At 48.9% G+C, this 19,837-nt stretch overlaps 1 protein-coding gene across 4 annotated transcripts in view; it reads left to right on the top strand.

Annotated features, from left to right (window-relative positions):
* The window catches only part of LOC142477230 (rho GTPase-activating protein 27-like), a 104,120-nt gene that overhangs the window by 15,260 nt on the left and 69,023 nt on the right, over positions 1 to 19,837 (top strand). For all 4 annotated transcript variants that reach the window (XM_075582225.1, XM_075582223.1, XM_075582224.1 and 1 more), the window contains exons 2-3: positions 15,411 to 15,833; positions 18,142 to 18,348. In XM_075582225.1, the coding sequence (XP_075438340.1) occupies positions 15,411 to 15,833; positions 18,142 to 18,348 (630 nt within the window). The remainder of the gene's footprint in view (positions 1 to 15,410; positions 15,834 to 18,141; positions 18,349 to 19,837) is intronic.

The raw sequence follows: 19,837 nt of genomic DNA, 5'->3' as shown, positions 1-19,837 counted from the left end.
TCTCCTCCATCGACATCTCTCATGTACAAATTCCAAGCATCAGTGGGCAACAAAAAAAGTATTCCAGGTGACCGATGACCGGGAAGCTCTCAGGTGTCAAATATCACCGGCGGACTTTTTGATACAATTTCATATACTTTTTTTAAAATATTTTATTTGCTAAAGCCCCAACTACGTATGCGCCGGCGATGAAGTCTGCGTTTTCTAAGGCTTCAGCCTAAAACCTCGGGTTACAAATGAATGAGGGGTTATTACGCCTGATTTGGGAACCAGATTCGTACTGGACGGTGCCACGGTATTCCGACTCAATAGTGACTTCCATGACCAAGGGTGGCCAACTCCCGTTCTCACGGGCCACCAGCCCGGTCAGGTTTGCAGGATAGCCCTACTTCACCGAAGGTGGCTCAGTCAAGGACTGAGCCACCTGTGCTGCAGCAGGGATATCCTTCCAACCTGATCTGTTGGTGGCCCTTGAGGACGGGAGTTGGCCACCTCTGGTCCAGGAGACCATGCTCGTTAAAGGGTTTCTCAGGAGGAACTCCGATCTGACGTGCGGCCTCGAATCTGTGTGTTCTGCAGCTGGGACACTGAGCTAAGCGGAGCTCACAGCCGAGCGACTCGTGTTTATGGGCGGCCGGCTCGTGTGTGGTAGCTGGTTGTCAAGTGTTTTGCAAATATTCTGCAATATCCGAGGCAAATGGTTTCACAACCCACATGCAACTGTTGTCCCTGGTTCCTCTAACTCCACCATGTCCTATTCCTTATCCACCTCGGGGCAGAGTCGGTGGAAGATGTTACATTGAATTCAAGTGTTTCAGAATCCATGTTGGCTATTAGAATGTATTTTACATTGCTGCTGGCTGCACTATCACACACCCAGTATCACCCAGTATCACCCAGTATCACCCAGTATCACAAGCACGCTGCTTAGGGGGTCACATTTGACTACTGTACTTCCTCACATTCACAATCCAGCTAAAAACTGTGTTTTTTAAATCATTAACATTGCAAAGATACGCCCTTTCCTCTGTCCCTCAACAGCTAAAACTCTGACTCAGGCCCTCATTCTCTCCCGTCTGGATTACTGTAACCTCCTGCTGTCCGGCCTTCCTGCCTCTCGCCTGTCTCCCCTACAATCTATCCTAAACGCTGCTGCCAGAATCACTCTTTCCTAGATCTGTCTCCGCGTCTCCCCTCCTGAAATCCCTCTCCTGGCTTCCGATCAAATCCCACATCACTTACAAAATGATCCTTCTTTCTTTTAAGGCTTTTTTAAACTCTTCTGCCCCTCCCTACATCTCACCCTAATATCTCACTATACCCTCCTCTGCCCCTCCCTACATATCATCCTAATATCTCACTATACCCTCCTCTGCCCCTCCTTACATCTCACCCTAATATCTCACTATACCCTCCTCTGTCCCTCCTTACATCTCACCCTAATATCTCACTATACCCTCCTTTGCCCCTCCTTACATCTCACCCTAATATCTCACTATACCCTCATCTGCCCCTCCTTACATCTCACCCTAATATCTCACTATACCCTCATCTGCCCCTCCTTACATCTCACCCTAATATCTCACTATACCCTCCTCTGCCACTCCTTACATCTCACCCTAATATCTCACCATACCCCCTCTGCCCCTCCTTACATCTCACCCTAATATCTCACTATACCCTCCTCTGCCCCTCCTTACATCTCACCTTAATATCTCACTATACCCTCCTCTGCCCCTCCTTACATCTCACCTTAATATCTCACTATACCCTCCTCTGCCCCTCTTTACATCTCACCCTAATATCCCACTATACACTCCTCTGCCCTCCTTACATCTCGCCCTAATATCTCACTATACCCTCCTCTGCCCCTCCTTACATCTCACCCCAATATCTCACTATACCCTCCTCTGCCCCTCCTTACATCTCACCCTAATATCTCACTATACCCCCCTCTGCCCCTCCTTACATCTCACCTAATATGTCACTATACCCTCCTCTGTCCCTCCTTACATCTCCCCCTAATATCTCACTATACCCTCCTCTGCCCCTCCTTACATCTCACCCTAATATCTCACTATACCCTCATCTGCCCCTCCTTGCATCTCACCCTAATATCTCACTATACCCTCCTCTGCCCTTCCTTACATCTCACCCTAATATCTCACTATACCCTCCTCTGCCCCTCCTTACATCTCACCCTAATATCTCACTATACCCTCCTCTGCCCCTCCTTACATCTCACCCTAATATCTCACTATACCCTCCTCTGCCCCTCCTTACATCTCACCCTAATATCTCACTATACCCTCCTCTGCCCCTCCTTACATCTCACCCTAATATCTCACTATACCCTCCTCTGCCCCTCCTTACATCTCACCCTAATATCTCACTATACCCTCCTCTGCCCCTCCTTACATCTCACCCTAATATCTCACTATACACTCCTCTGCCCTCCTTACATCTCACCCTAATATCTCACTATACCCTCCTCTGCCCTTCCTTACATCTCACCCTAATATCTCACTATACCCTCCTCTGCCTCTCCTTACATCTCACCCTAATATCTCACTATACCCTCCTCTGCCTCTCCTTATATCTCACCCTAATATCTCACTATACCCTCCTCTGCCCCTCCTTACATCTCACCCTAATATCTCACTATACCCTCATCTGCCCCTCCTTGCATCTCACCCTAATATCTCACTATACCCTCCTCTGCCCTTCCTTACATCTCACCCTAATATCTCACTATACCCTCCTCTGCCCCTCCATACATCTCACCCTAATATCTCACTATGCCCTCCTCTGCCCCTCCTTACATCTCACCCTAATATCTCACTATACCCTCCTCTGCCCCTCCTTACATCTCACCCTAATATCTCATTATACCCTCCTCTGCCCCTCCTTACATCTCTCCCTAATATCTCACTATACCCTCCTCTGCCCCTCCTTACATCTCACCCCAATATCTCACTATACCTCCTCTGCCCCTCCTTACATCTCTCCCTAATATCTCACTATACCCTCCTCTGCTCCTCCTTACATCTCACCCTAATATCTCACTATACCCTCCTCTGCCCCTTTTTACATCTCACCCTAATATCTCACTATACCCTCCTCTGCCCCTCCTTACATCTCACCCTAATATCTCACTATACCCTCCTCTGCCCCTCCTTATATCTCACCCTAATATCTCACTATACCCTCCTCTGCCCCTCCTTACATCTCACCCTAATATCTCACTATACTCTCCTCTGTCCCTCCTTACATCTCACCCCAATATCTCACTATACCCTCCTCTGCCCCTCCTTACATCTCTCCCTAATATCTCACTATACCCTCCTCTGCTCCTCCTTACATCTCACCCTAATATCTCACTATACCCTCCTCTGCCCCTCCTTACATCTCACCCTAATATCTCACTATACCCTCCTCTGCCCTCCTTACATCTCACCCTAATATCTCACTATACCCTCCTCTGCCCTTCCTTACATCTCACCCTAATATCTCACTATACCCTCCTCTGCCTCTCCTTATATTTCACCCTAATATCTCACTATACCCTCCTCTGCCCCTCCTTACATCTCACCCTAATATCTCACTATACCCTCATCTGCCCCTCCTTGCATCTCACCCTAATATCTCACTATACCCTCCTCTGCCCCTCCTTACATCTCACCCTAATATCTCACTATACCCTCCTCTGCCCTTCCTTACATCTCACCCTAATATCTCACTATACCCTCCTCTGCTCCTCCTTACATCTCACCCTAATATCTCACTATACCCTCCTCTGCCCCTTTTTACATCTCACCCTAATATCTCACTATACCCTCCTCTGCCCCTCCTTACATCTCACCCTAATATCTCACTATACCCTTCTCTGCCCCTCCTTACATCTCACCCTAATATCTCACTATACCCTCCTCTGCCCCTCCTTACATCTCACCCTAATATCTCACTATACACTCCTCTGCCCTCCTTACATCTCACCCTAATATCTCACTATACCCTCCTCTGCCCCTCCATACATCTCCCCCTAATATCTCACTATACCCTCCTCTGCCCCTCCATACATCTCCCCCTAATATCTCACTATACCCTCCTCTGCCCCTCCTTACATCTCCCCCAAATATCTCACTATACCCCCCTCTGCCCCTCCTTACATCTCACCCTAATATCTCACTATACCCCCCTCTGCCCCTCCTTACATCTCACCCTAATATCTCACTATACCCTCCTCTGCCCCTCCTTACATCTCACCCTAATATCTCACTATACCCTCCTCTGCCCCTCCTTACATCTCACCCTAATATCTCACTATACCCTCCTCTGCCCCTCCTTACATCTCACCCCAATATCTCACTATACCCTCCTCTGCCCCTCCTTACATCTCACCCCAATATCTCACTATACCCCCCTCTGCCCCTCCTTACATCTCACCCATATATCTCACTATACCCTTCTCTGCCCCTCCTTACATCTCACCCTAATATCTCACTATACCCTCCTCTGCCCCTCCTTACATCTCACCCTAATATCTCACTATACACTCCTCTGCCCTCCTTACATCTCACCCTAATATCTCACTATACCCTCCTCTGCCCCTCCATACATCTCCCCCTAATATCTCACTATACCCTCCTCTGCCCCTCCTTACATCTCACCCTAATATCTCACTATACCCTCCTCTGCCCCTCCATACATCTCCCCCTAATATCTCACTATACCCTCCTCTGCCCCTCCTTACATCTCCCCCAAATATCTCACTATACCCCCCTCTGCCCCTCCTTACATCTCACCCTAATATCTCACTATACCCCCCTCTGCCCCTCCTTACATCTCACCCTAATATCTCACTATACCCTCCTCTGCCCCTCCTTACATCTCACCCTAATATCTCACTATACCCTCCTCTGCCCCTCCTTACATCTCACCCTAATATCTCACTATACCCTCCTCTGCCCCTCCTTACATCTCACCCTAATATCTCACTATACCCTCCTCTGCCCCTCCTTACATCTCACCCCAATATCTCACTATACCCTCCTCTGCCCCTCCTTACATCTCACCCCAATATCTCACTATACCCCCCTCTGCCCCTCCTTACATCTCACCCATATATCTCACTATACACTCCTCTGCCCCTCCTTACATCTCACCCTAATATCTCACTATACCCCCCTCTGCCCCTCCTTACATCTCACCCATATATCTCACTATACACTCCTCTGCCCCTCCTTACATCTCCCCCTAATATCTCACTATACCCTCTTCTGCCTCTCCTTACATCTCACCCTAATATCTCACTATACCCTCCTCTGCCCCTCCTTACATCTCACCCTAATATCTCACTATACCCTCCTCTGCCCCTCCTTGCATCTCACCCTAATATCTCACTATACCCTCCTCTGCCCCTCCTTGCATCTCACCCTAATATCTCACTATACCCTCCTCTGCCCCTCCTTACATCTCACCCTAATATCTCACTATACCCTCCTCTGCCCCTCCTTACATCTCACCCTAATATCTCACTATACACTACTCTGCCCCTCCTTACATCTCACCCTAATATCTCACTATACCCTCCTCTGCCCCTCCTTTCATCTCACCCTAATATCTCACTATACCCTCCTCTGCCCCTCCTTACATCTCACCCTAATATCTCACTATACCCTCCTCTGCCCCTCCTTTCATCTCACCCTAATATCTCACTATACACTCCTCTGCCTCTCCTTACATCTCACCCTAATATCTCACTATGCCCTCCTCTGCCCCTCCTTACATCTCACCCTAATATCTCACGGTACCCTCCTTACATCTCACCCTAATATCTCACTATACCCTCCTCTGCCCCTCCTTACATCTCACCCTAATTTCTCACTATACACTCTTCTGCCCCTCCTTTCTTCTCACCCTAATATCTCACTATACCGTCCTCTGCCCCTCCTTACATCTCACCCTAATTTCTCACTATACACTCTTCTGCCCCTCCTTACATCTCACCCTAATATCTCACTATACCCTCCTCCGCCCCTCCTTACATCTCACCCTAATATCTCACGATACCCTCCTCTGCCCCTCCTTACATCTCACCCTAATTTCTCACTATACAATCTTCTGCCCCTCCTTACATCTCACCCTAATATCTCACTATACCCTCCTCTGCCCCTCCTTACATCTCACCCTAATATCTCACTATGCCCTCCTCTGCCCCTCCTTACATCTCACCCCAATATCTCACTATACCTCCTCTGCCCCTCCTTACATCTCACCCTAATATCTCACTATACCCTCCTCTGCCCCTCCTTACATCTCACCCTAATATCTCACTATACCCTCCTCTGCCCCTCCTTACATCGTACCCTAATATCTCACTATACCCTCCTTTGCCCCTCCTTACATCTCACCCTAATATCTCACGATACCCTCCTCTGCCCCTCCTTACATCTCGCCCTAATATCTCACTATACCCTCCTCTGCCCCTCCTTACATCTCCCCCTAATATCTCACTATACCCTCCTCTGCCCCTCCTTACATCTCACCCTAATATCTCACTATACACTACTCTGCCCCTCCTTACATCTCACCCTAATATCTCACTATACCCTCCTCTGCCCTCCTTACATCTCCCCCTAATATCTCACTATACCCTCCTCTGACCCTCCTTACATCTCACCCTAATATCTCACTATACCCCCCTCTGCCCCTCCTTACATCTCACCCTAATTTCTCACTATACACTCCTCTGCCCCTCCTTACATCTCACCCTAATATCTCACTATACCCTCCTCTGCCCCTCCTTACATCTCACCCTAATTTCTCACTATACCCTCCTCTGCCCCTCCTTACATCTCACCCTAATTTCTCACTATACACTACTCTGCCCCTCCTTACATCTCACCCTAATATCTCACGATACCCTCCTCTGCCCCTCCTTACATCTCACCCTAATATCTCACGATACCCTCATCTGCCCCTCCTTACATCTCACCCTAATTTCTCACTATACACCTGCCCGACTCTTGCGTTCTGCTCAAGGATGTCTTCTCTCTACCCCCTTTGTATCTAAAGCCCTCTCCCGCCTCAGCCTCTGCCCTTCCTATCAATATCCGACTGGCACCCTCTCTCTCCACCTTAAAAGACACCCCTCTGTAATGCAGCATATGGGTAGCTCCGTGGCTGATACTATATCTCACCGTGGCCCCCCGCAGACGCACTTACCAGAACACCCACCTACTGTCCCTGTGTGTTCTCCCCACTTACCCCTTAGATTGTAAGCTCTTCGGGACAGGGACTCCTTTTCCTAACGTTACTTTCCTGCCTGAAGCGCTTATTCCCAGTATGTGTTATTTATATTATTATACCCCGTGTATTACCGCGGGGAACCTGGCTGGCGCAATATAAATGATGATCTGTAACTATATAAATACATATATGTTGGATTTTTAAATGAGATGGGTGTAATTCGGGATCCATTTTGTTTCCCCGGCCTCTCTTCAGACTGAGCTGAGAAAGATTGTGGAATATAAAAAAAAAAAACACATTTAAGGACATAACTTGTAGGAAATTTAGAAGAAGTGAATTAATTGTGTATGGTACAAATGATAAATCTCGTCATTTGCAGTTTCAGTAGTTGTTTCCATTCTTGTTAAAAAATGTTATGCTTCGTTCAGGAGAGGCGCATGTCTGAAGTATGAAGTATCTGGGACGTTTATATGATGGCTAACTCCAGTCCTCAATAGCCACAAACAGGCAAGGTGTTAGAGATATCCCTGCGTCAGCACAGGTGGCTCAATAAGTGACCGGTACTGAAGCAGGGATATCCCTAATGCCTGGCCTTTTGGTGGCCCGAGGACTGGAGTTGGCCACCCCTGGCCTAGACTCGTGGCCACTGTCCCACACCCACGGTCGCTTCTACCAATCATGGTGGCCAGGCCCTTCCATCTACTGCACTTGCCCACCATCAAGGCCAGGCGCTGCCATCTGCTGCACCTACCCACCATCAAGGTCAGGCACTGCCATCTACTGCACTTACCCACCACCAAGGCCAGGCCCTGTCATCTACTGCACTTACCCACCATCAAGGCCAGGCACTGCAATCTACTGCACCTATCCACCATCAAGGCCAGGCACTGCCATCTACTGCACTTACCCACCATCAAGGCCAGGCACTGCCACCTACTGCACCTATCCACCATCAAGGCCAGGCCCTGCCATCTACCATCTACTGTACCTACCCACCAGCAAGGCCAGGCACTGCCCTCTCCTGCACTTGTTCCCTCGCCAGCTGTCTCTGTAAATTTGCTAAAATACTACTTGGATTGTAAGCTCTGTGGGGCAGTGATTCTATTTAGTAAAGCGCTGAGTACACTGTGGGCACTATGTAAACAAAGATCTCCACACACTATGGGTTAAACTCCTATAGGTTTCATGGAGAGAGATTGCTGCTTTCGGAGTGCGGTTGGCTGTTGCATTTCCTGTTTCGGCTGACAGGAAAGGGACATGCGGCTTGTGCATGTTTCAAATTCACTTTACGACCAAACACTCCATGTTCTACATGTGAGAACACAAGCAGGGGTGAAGCACGGCTCCGCGTCATGCACACGCATGCGCAGAAACCTTCCTGTCCATGTCAGGCTCGCATGCACCTTTAGCAACGTGCCATTCCTAGCGTGGTACAGTATAGCCCGAGAGGTTGGGAAACCAAGCTGGCATGGACCCCGTCCACCATATCTGACACACACACCAGAACGGCAGGCTGGGGTGGAACTAGACACCTATTGGCCTACCTACTCCACCCGCGGGGCCCTGCCTGTGGAGCGGATGCGGTGGCGACTACGGAGGGAGCCCATCTAGACGGTGGCTGGGCCAGACTTATGGTCTAACTTCCGTGTTAGGACCACGCTGTTGAGCTCCCTCGGCCACCCCTGCCGGGTAAAACCCCGCACTGCAGGTAGGGCACCGGGAAGGGCGTTTGAGGAGAGGACGGGAGGGGAACGGCATTCCGGCGCCTGGAGTTCAGGCCCCTGAAGGTGGTGAGTCCACCACAGAATCGGCTGCACATAGGGCACCGATGTAGTAAGACTCACTGGGGTCGCGGTGGAAGAAGCTTCCGAATGGGACCCCACCAGCAGCGTTAATCACCCCCCGGACCCCTGGCCACCGCATAGACAAAGACACTTGTTCTGACTACAGACGCCAAATGGGACACCCCGCTCTTACCTGTCGGAGAGATAAGAATGCAGGAGCTCGAGTCGATTCATAGACTGGACCCAAAAGATAATAGTCCCCATCCTGACGTGTGGTGGGGGCTTATTTGATAGATCAGCCCAAGCATCCGGTCAGGCCATTTTCGACTACAATACCCCATTGAAGACAATGGGAACTTTTGCCCCAAGAAGTCCCAGTTGTGTGGGTCTACTTGATACGCGTGTTGTTTTACGTGGGGGGCTGACTTTTTGGCTGATGTGCCTCATCTCCTGACTCCATTGACACCCCCCACCCAATCGCAAGCTGACCCATAGCGCGTAACAAGTCTGCTCAGAGAACCGTGATACGTTGAAGCTGTGAGACGCGGGTCTTTAAGAGGTCCCTTCTGATCCTCTCTAACGCTGGTTTTATTTTTCAAATCAATCTGGAGATAGAAGCGTTAAACGTGGGGTGTCTGGGTAGGTTAAAATGGCGCTCTCCCCAGAGCCCCGCGCAGTGTACAGGTTACCATGGTAACCTCAGAAGCTAGAGGCGAAGAAAATCATGTTATATTAGAGTAGAAAGGCAGGACAGTTATAGAAATGGAAATCCTATAGGCTTCGGGGCAGGGTCGGGGGAGCGCGGTCTTCCTTATCCCTTATCCCCTCTCCTCCGCTCTCGGCACTGCCGATACCTCCACTGATCCACTTGCTTGAACTCCCACACTTTGCCATCTCCTCCTCCACAGGAGCCCGTCAGAACGTTCTACCTACCATAATGCCGCTGTAAATATCGAGAACAGACTTGTCAGGTCTCTAAGGTGGATAGATGGACTTCTTCACAGAAAGGGTGGTGGATTCGTAGAGTAGCCTCCTGGCAGGGATGGTAGGGGGTAATACAGTAATGGGAAGCAGACATGCTTGGGGTAGACATCAGACAACAAAGAAAAGCTGAGGATCTAATAGACTTCAGCTGTCTCGCATGTTAATCTGGTCTGTAACTGTTATTTACACCCATAATCTTATATAGTCTCTAACTCAGGCCCACTAGAACTCAGATTAGCCTGGAGGCGAATTCTTAAGTTTGACTGCAGGACTCGGGCCGCAGTATCCGACCAGCGGAAGGGCTAAAAAAATATTCACTATAACCTATGCGTACACTGGTATCCCTCTCCTCCTCCCTCTCCCCATTATGTCTCTCTTCCTCCCTAGATCACCTCTCTCCCCCTCACCTCTTTCCCCAGCACCTCCCCATCCCACCTCTCTCTCCCACTCCCCAGCACTTCTCTCTCACCAGGACCTCTCCCTCTCCCTCTCCCCATCCCACCTCTGTCTCTCTCCCCAGCACTTCTCTCTCCATCTTTCCATCCCATTTCTCTATCCCTCTCCACAGTACCTCTCTCCAGTGCCTCTCTCCCTTTCCCCAGCACCTCTCTCTCACACTCCCCATCCCACCTCTCTCTCACACTCCCCAGCACCTCTCTCTCACCAGCACCTCTCTCCCCATCCCACCTTTGTCTCCCCAGCACTTCTCTCTCCATCTTCCCATACCACCTCTCTATCCCTCATCACAGTACCTCTCCCCAGCACCTTTTTCTCCCACTCCCAATCCCATCTCCCTCTCCCCAGCGCACATCTCTCTCCCTCTACCCAGCGCACATCTCTCTCCCTCTCCCCAGCGCACTTCCCTCTCCCCAGTGCACATCTCCCTCCCCAGCGCACATCTCCCTCCCCAGCGCACATCTCCCTCCCCAGCGCACATCTCACTCCCCAGCGTGCCTCTCTCTCTCCCCAGCACACTGTCTCTCCCTCGCCTCAGCACACATCTCACTCCCCAGCGTGCCTCTCTCTCCCCAGCACACTGTCTCTCCCTCGCCCCAGCGCACCTCTGTCTCCCCAGCGCACACTATCTCCCTCTCCCCAGCCTGCTCTCTCTCCAGTGCACCTCTCTCTCCCTCTACTCACCTAGCACACCTCACCTCCCTCCTCCCATCTCCCCTTTTTCTCACCTATGAATTCTTCTGCTCGGACCCACCTGCTCACACTCTGTGTTCCAGCACAGCTTCTGTCTGACGTTGTCTGTCTGCCGAGCGCGCTTCGCCGCATGGCGGAACGCGTGGTTGGTGGCCCCTGCTCAAACTGCCCATGAAATATCTGTAAATATAACACTTGACCTCTGTTTAGCACAACCATGTATTGTCAACATAACTCTGTGCCCAGGACATACTTGAAAACGAGAGTGAGATAGGTCTGTGAAACCTGCCGGACAGGAGTTAGAAGCTCAACAAGAGATAATAGAGTTAATCAGCAAAAGGAGCGGGTCACAGGCAAGGAATGTAAGGGATTAACATGCCAACGAAGAAAGGAGGGAGGAGAAATCCCATTGTGTAACAATAAATCAATAACAGCAAGTGATTTTGTAGAAGAGGCCACGGGGAGATGTCTCCCGAGTTCTACTGAGTTTCTCACGTCTATTTCTACTTGTCAGAGAACAGTCACCACTTGAGTGATGGACAATCTGACTTATGAGGAGAGGCTAGCTAAATAAGATCTGTTTACATTAGAAAAGAGGCGTCTAAGAGGGGATATGATAACTATATACAAATATATTCGGGGACAATACAAGGAGCTTTCAAAAGAACTATTCATCCCACGGGCAGTACAAAGGACACGGGGCCATCCCTTAAGGTTGCAGGAAAGGAGATTTCACCAGCAACAAAGGAAAGGGTTCTTTACAGTAAGGGCAGTTACAGCGCGGGACTCATTCCCCATGGAGACTGTGAGGGCAGATACAGGAGATATGTGTAAGGAAAGGGATCTTTTACAGTAAGGGCAGTTACAGTGCAGGATTCATTCCCCATGGAGACTGTGAGGGCAGATACAGGAGATATGTGTAAGGAAAGGGATCTTTACAGTAAGAGCAGTTACAGTGCGGGACTCATTCCCCATGGAGACTGTGAGGGCAGATACAGGAGATGTGTGTAAGGAAAGGGATCTTTACAGTAAGGGCAGTTACACTGCGGGATTCATTCTCCATGGAGACTGTGAGGGCAGATACAGGAGATATGTGTAAGGAAAGGGTTCTTTACAGTAAGGGCAGTTACAGTGCGGGATTCATTCCCCATGGAGACTGTGAGGGCAGATACAGGAGATATGTGTAAGGAAAGGGATCTTTACAGTAAGGGCAGTTACAGTGTGGGATTCATTCCCCATGGAGACTGTGAGGGCAGATACAGGAGATATGTGTAAGGAAAGGGTTCTTTACAGTAAGGGCAGTTACAGTGCGGGATTCATTCCCCATGGAGACTGTGAGGGCAGATACAGGAGATATGTGTAAGGAAAGGGATCTTTACAGTAAGGGCAGTTACAGTGCGGGATTCATTCCGCATGGAGACGGTGAGGGCAGATACAGGAGATATGTGTAAGGAAAGGGATCTTTACAGTATGGGCAGTTACAGTGCGGGATTCATTCCGCATGGAGACGGTGAGGGCAGATACAGGAGATGTGTAAGGAAAGGGATCTTTACAGTAAGGGCAGTTACAGCGCGGGATTCATTCCCCATGGAGACTGTGAGGGCAGATACAGGAGATATGTGTAAGGAAAGGGATCTTTACAGTAAGGGCAGTTACAGCGCGGGATTCATTCCCCATGGAGACTGTGAGGGCAGATACAGGAGATATGTGTAAGGAAAGGGATCTTTACAGTAAGGGCAGTTACAGCGCGGGATTCATTCCCCATGGAGACAGTGAGGGCAGATACAGGAGATGTGTGTAAGGAAAAGGATCTTTACAGTAAGGGCAGTTACAGTGCGGGATTCATTCCCCATGGAGACTGTGAGGGCAGATACAGGAGATATGTGTAAGGAAAGGGATCTTTACAGTAAGGGCAGTTACAGCGCGGGATTCATTCCCCATGGAGACTGTGAGGGCAGATACAGGAGATGTGTGTAAGGAAAGGGATCTTTACAGTAAGGGCAGTTACAGTGCGGGATTCATTCCCCATGGAGACTGTGAGGGCAGATACAGGAGATATGTGTAAGGAAAGGGATCTTTACAGTAAGGGCAGTTACAGTGCGGGATTCATTCCCCATGGAGACTGTGAGGGCAGATACAGGAGATATGTGTAAGGAAAGGTTGGACGCCTTGTTAGGCTTGGTCCCCGCTGGCTACTGCAGCGCTCGCTATGGCGGCGCGGCGGGGACGAGAGCCGCTGTGAGGGGCGGCCGCCACGCCGCACGGTGCGTTTTTCCTGCAGACAGGAAAATTGTGATTAGTAGTAACAACGGAGCGCTAGGTCACGCCCCCCTGGCAGTTCAGCCAATGGGGGTGAACCTGCCGGGTGAAGTCATGGCCGTGCCCCGTCACTCCCCCCCCTCCCCCTCCGTCTTTCACCTGCAGCTCACTGCAGACCAGGGAACTCGGCTGCACGCGCCGCCAGCAGATGCACGTGCAGCGCAGACAGCGGGGCCGTAGCCTTAGAAAGGAAAGGTATACAGGGATATACCTAATAAGTAACGTGGGAAGGACGGTGACCCAGGGAGACTGTGAGGGCAGATACAGGAGATATGTGTAAGGAAAGGTTGGACCCCTTGTTAGACAGGAAAGGTATACAGGGATATACCTAATAAGTAACGTGGGAAGGACGGTGACCCATGGAGACTGTGAGGGCAGATACAGGAGATATGTGTAAGGAAAGGTTGGACCCCTTGTTAGACAGGAAAGGTATACAGGGATATACCTAATAAGTAACGTGGGAAGGACGGTGACCCATGGAGACTGTGAGGGCAGATACAGGAGATATGTGTAAGGAAAGGGATTTTTACAGTAAGGGCAGTTACACTGCGGGACACATTCCCCATGGAGACTGTGAGGGCAGATACAGGAGATATGTGTAAGGAAAGGGATCTTTACAGTAAGGGCAGTTACAGTGCGGGATTCATTCCCCAGGGAGAAAGTGAGGGCAGATACAGGAGATATGTGTAAGGAAAGGGATCTTTACAGTAAGGGCAGTTACAGTGCGGGACTCATTCCCCATGGAGACTGTGAGGGCAGATACAGGAGATATGTGTAAGGAAAGGGATCTTTACAGTAAGGGCAGTTACAGTGCGGGACTCATTCCCCATGGAGACTGTGAGGGCAGATACAGGAGATATGTGTAAGGAAAGGGATCTTTACAGTAAGGGCAGTTACAGTGCGGGACTCATTCCCCATGGAGACAGTGAGGGCAGATACAGGAGATATGTGTAAGGAAAGGTTGGACCCCTTGTTAGAAAGGAAAGGTATACAGGGATATACCTAATAAGTAACGTGGGAAGGACGGTGACCCAGGGAGAAAGCTGATGGCCATTACTGGGGTCAGGAAGGAATATATTCCCCCTTATGAGACAGCATTGGGTAATGTGTCACTGGGGCTGTGTGTTTGCCTCCTCTGGGCCACCGTACTGTAAATACAAATATAGAATAAGTATCTGTCATCTACATTTAGCATAGGTTGAACATGGACATACAGTATGTCTATTTTCAACCTTATCTACTGTGTAACTATGTAACATACAGTACATTGCTGGGAAAGCACTCGCCAACTGAATGTTGTTCCTAAACTGTAGCCCCAATAGCCTACCCAACTGGCTAAATAACAAAAATCAAGGGACATTTCGAGCTTGTAACAGGGCTGACTGAAGGATTTTACATCGCAGGTGAAAGGATGCAGCAGAGAGCTCAAAGCTGCCATTGACTTAAATGTTTCAGGAGCGGACGTGTTCATCACGTATCGTGAAGTAATGAATATTATTCCAATTAAACCTCGTTAAACACAATGAAAATAGGTCACCTAGTTGCCAACCAGACTCCATGTCATCATGCAATGGTAGACTCCATGTGATTTTGCGATGGTAGAATCCATGTGATCATGAGACAGTAGACTCCATGTGAACATGCGATGGTAGACTCCATGTCATCATAAGATGGTAGACTTCATGTCATGAGATGGATGACTCCATGTCATCATGAGATGGATGACTCCATGTCATCATGAGATTGCAGACCAGTTCATTGTAGTGGTAATGATTATAAGATGGGATTTGGGAACTGGATTTAATTGACGACGTCAGGTGAGAGATCCTATCATTGCCGATTTTGCTATGGGGTAGTTAAATATCTGTCTGTCTGTTTGACTGTAGCACGTGCTAACCTAATACCTGTTCTATTCTGCTGTAGGCACCTGAAGAGGAGAAGGAGCCTGCCCCGGTATACGTGAACATCGAGGAGCTCCGAAAGGAGACTGTGCGGAGAAGGTTGTCCTCTCAGCAGCACAGCTCAACCAGCACCTGCGAGGAATGGGAAACTCACACGGACAAAGGCAGCGGACAATTATTCTATTATAACAGTGTCACTCGGGAGACCACCTGGGATTCACCGTTTGATCAACCAGAAGACCAAATATACGCCTCCATCTCTCCCACGTCCCCGAGCCCAGTGCCCAGTGACACCGAGTGGGAGAAGCATTTTGATGAAGCCAGCCGAAAGTACTACTTCTATAATTTGGTGACGGGCGAAACCTTTTGGGAGCCTCCTCCCCATGAGGAAGTGTTCAACCTGGAAGGAATGAAATCAGTCTTCTCTTCGTCAATGGATAGGAGGGTATGTTTCTCTAATCGTTACCTTATTCCACAGTGAGGGGAGGTGCGAGAAGGCCATGATTTCTTACACATGGCGCCCAAACAAGGGCGCAATGTCTGGTGATAACACTGTACAGTTGAATACATTCTGTTAGGAAATAGCAGAAGTACCCACGGGTTACGGTTTATGATATTTGATCCGAAACTCAGATACCATCCTTTAAAAGGACCTGACGCTATGGTGGATTTTGACAGTGGTGTTTAGATCAACAGCTATGATCTATGCATAAATAGCTATACAAACTCATTTATTTTGTATATACAGTAACAAAAGAGGGAGAAGGAGTAGGGGGTATGATACCTTTTATTGGACCAACAAGTAGTTGACATGTTACAAGCTTTCGAACCCTGTAACATATCAGCTACTTGTTGGTCCAATTCTTGGTATCATACCCCCTACTCCCTCTCCCTCCTCTGTTACTGCATGGAAGAAAGCAAAAGAAAGGGGTGCCCAATGCTACATCCAATTGACAAAACATATATGGTAATAAGTATAAAGTTTAAATACTTCAATAATAATATTTACTTGGTTATTTAGTTAAACCCTTTGGCCAAAGTGTCGGAAGCCTGCATACCACGTCAAGGTATAACCAAATTAATGCAGGTCCTACACTACACTGTGAGCCCTCCCCTTTACCTCTGTATGAGGGGAAAGATCCATAGTAGGTCCTGTTCTTGCAGCAAAGTGAAGAAAACTCCCAAGTTGGCCAAAGGGTTTAACTAAATAGCCAATAATTATTATTATTATTATTATTATTATTGAAGTATTTAAACGTTATACTTCTTACCATATATGTTTTGTCAATTGGATGTAGCATTGGGCACCCCTGTCTTTTGTTGTATACATTTGCCACGCTCAGTAGCACTCTTTTTTGACATCAATATATATATTCATGATGTGGTGGGTGTGGGAGTTTGAGCTAGCTGGGAATGTGTGTTAATCAATACATGGAAGAAGGGACCCATTTGGTCATCCACCCTTCTTTGCTTATTTTGTAAATAAAACCTCTTAAAAGTACAGCTCAACCCCGTTATAGCGCGATCCGTTACAACGCGAATCCGCTTATAACGCGATGTGAAGCGTGGCTCCCAATTTTCGTAATGATGAATACTTCACAACACGATTATTGGTATCTTAAATACTTTATTGTACAATGCATACAATTGTACATTATTTCTAACGCGATGTGATTCTTTGGACCCCAAAGCACAGCGTTATAAGGGGATTGAGCTGTATGTGGACTGATGATGTGTGTAATAGTTAGCAAGATAGTTTATCTACTGGGTGATGTACCCCTATTGTTATAAAGAGACCAGCTTTGTTCTGACTCTAAGGGGGCTATTCAATTTAGCTTAATGGGTGGCAATATTGCCCAGAAACTCCAATTGAAGTTAACAGTGCCCCGACTGGCACTATTGCCGTTCAATGGGTTACCCCCCCCCCCCCCCAACAAAAAGTTTTTCACAGCCTTTTCACACATATTGTCTCCTCCATCCGTTCTTATCTGTGTTGGGCGCATTTCTGTAATGAAGTGTTGGCCATGAAACGATCTAGATATTTCTCCCCAGCCCTTGAGGTTACTTGAGACACAAAAATTGATGTTCAAAATGGTGTATTGTAGAAGAAAGTGGACCAACGCTTTGGTCCCAATGTTTGACCTGAAAAAGTTCCACATCGGGATGGAAACATTGGTCCGTTTTTTTGTGGAGGTGTTTTTCTTGCCTGATACGTTAATGATTGCAAAAGATACAGGACCCCCTCCCACTTTTAAATGGTTAAAGCTCTCTCCTTTGCACCTTCCACACCCATGGGAACGTGCATCCAGTGTGATTGTGACAAATCTAATACAGAGTGCTTTTCCTGGTAATGTACAGGTTAATAAGAGCTTCAATCAGACTTAGAACTATGCAACTAATTTTGACAGATTTATTATAAATCATTCTTCCTGGTAATGTACAGGTTATTAAGAATCTATATTAGTGTTAGGACCCTTGAGACGTGGTCTGCCTTGGAGGGGCTCAAGGGCTTACGACACTTTGGCCAAAGAGTTAAACTAAAAGACCATTTTATTCAAAAGATATCTATATATATATTTAGGCACTGTACCGTGTATTAGTGTCTTTGGATGTAGCACTGAGCTCTGTCTGTGTTTCATGTTCTGTCTCTGGTTTTAAACGGATACGTTAATGACCTTTTTCTTACAATGGGCGTCACAAATGACTTTAGAAAATGTTGTCCTGTTTTTTTTTTTTTTGCGGTGGCTCCGTAGCCACCGACTCCAGAAGCGGATTATCCCGACTATTCTCTGGAGGAAATAGAGAGCTATCCTCAGGCAGACTATGTGCTGAAGTCCTGTGGGCCGCCTATCCCCGTGCCACCCGACAATCATCAGTCCGAATATCAGACCTCGGGCTGGTCCTGTCAGATCAACAAAGAGGGGAACAAGCTGTACACCAATAGCTACAATAATGAGACGGTGAGTAACTTGATGTGTGCCCTGTATTGGGGTAAGGCCTCGGGCATGATGCCTCGGGCCGCGCTGAGCCGCGCTCCTGCTCTGCCTCGCCTGCTCAAACTGGTGCTTTTTTTGCGTCCTGGCTGGCGAGGCAGTGAGCGCGCTTTGGGGGTGGGGCGGAGGCGTGGCGGGAGGTGGGGCTAGTCCCTCACTCCCATTGGATGTTTGCGGTCACGTGACTGCTCCTCCGCTCCCCTGAGCTCCGAAATGTAAACTTGCCTGTCTCCAGAAAATTTCTGAGCCTCCGCACGCATGCGGAAGCGGCTGCTAAAGCCGCGCTGATCACAGATGAAGGGGGTAAGTTCATCTGCTCAGCGCGGCTCAGTACGGCTCAGCGGGGTCTGTGGAACTATGTCCCAGGCCTAATGGCACGCATAGATACAAACACGGGTATATTTTGGTCATTTGTGGGTATCAAGTAGATATATGGGAGCCATGTAGCTATACATGTAGGTGTGTGGGACCAAAGGCAGCATGACGGCAGCGGGCCCCTCCTCCTGCGTTATGATGTTAGTATGGAACGTGATGTGACTGACGCTGCATAAGGTAAGGACCCCAACGCGTGTCTACACATGCACCTCCCCCAGCTATCTCTGCACACACACGCGCATGCACACCCACACACACCCCTACCCCCTCTCTACCGTGGGGTGAGCGGCGGTGTGGTCCTGTGCCAATTCGGGGACTCCCGAGCTCCCCTCCATCGTTGGGTATTTTTGTCTTTTTGTTCTGTGCATTTGTCCACGCTCAGACACGCTCCTTTTGACACAAATATGTATATGATGTGGTGGGTGCTGGGGTTAGAGCTTGCAGGGATTGTGTGTTTATAGAGATACTCTGCGTCATTATACAGCGAGGCATGTTTATTATTAGCATATCTAAATTTCACACTCTCGCTCACTCTCTCCCCCTCACTATCTCTCTCCCACTCTTAATCTCTCTTCCCACACTCCCTCCCTCTCTCTCCCTCACTATCTCTCTCTCCCCCACTCTTAATCTCTCTTCCCACACTCTCTCCCTTCCCCTCACTCTCTCCCTATCCCCCTCACTCTCTCCCCCTCACTTTCTCCCTCACTATCTCTCTCTCCCCCACTCTTAATCTCTCTTCCCACACTCTCTCCCTCCCCCTTTCTCCCTATCCCCCTCTCCCTCCCCACTCTCTCCCTATCCCCCTCTCCCTCACTCTCTCCCCTCACTATCTCTCTCTCCCCCACTCGTAATCTCTCTTCCCACACTCTCTCCCTTCCCCTCACTCTCTCCCTTCCCCTCACTCTCTCCCTCCCCCTCACTCTCTCCCTTCCCCTCACTCTCTCCCTTCCCCTCACTCTCTCCCTCCCCCTCACTCTCTCCCCCTCACTTTCTCCCTCACTATCTCTCTCTCCCCCACTCTTAATCTCTCTTCCCACACTCTCTCCCTTCCCCTCACTCTATCCCTATCCCGCTCTCCCTC

The sequence above is a fragment of the Ascaphus truei genome, unplaced genomic scaffold (assembly GCF_040206685.1).
Source record: "Ascaphus truei isolate aAscTru1 unplaced genomic scaffold, aAscTru1.hap1 HAP1_SCAFFOLD_206, whole genome shotgun sequence".
Taxonomy (NCBI): Eukaryota; Metazoa; Chordata; class Amphibia; order Anura; family Ascaphidae; genus Ascaphus; species Ascaphus truei.
The sequence above is the reverse complement of the archived record's forward strand: the minus strand, read 5'-3'. Positions and strand labels throughout refer to the sequence as shown.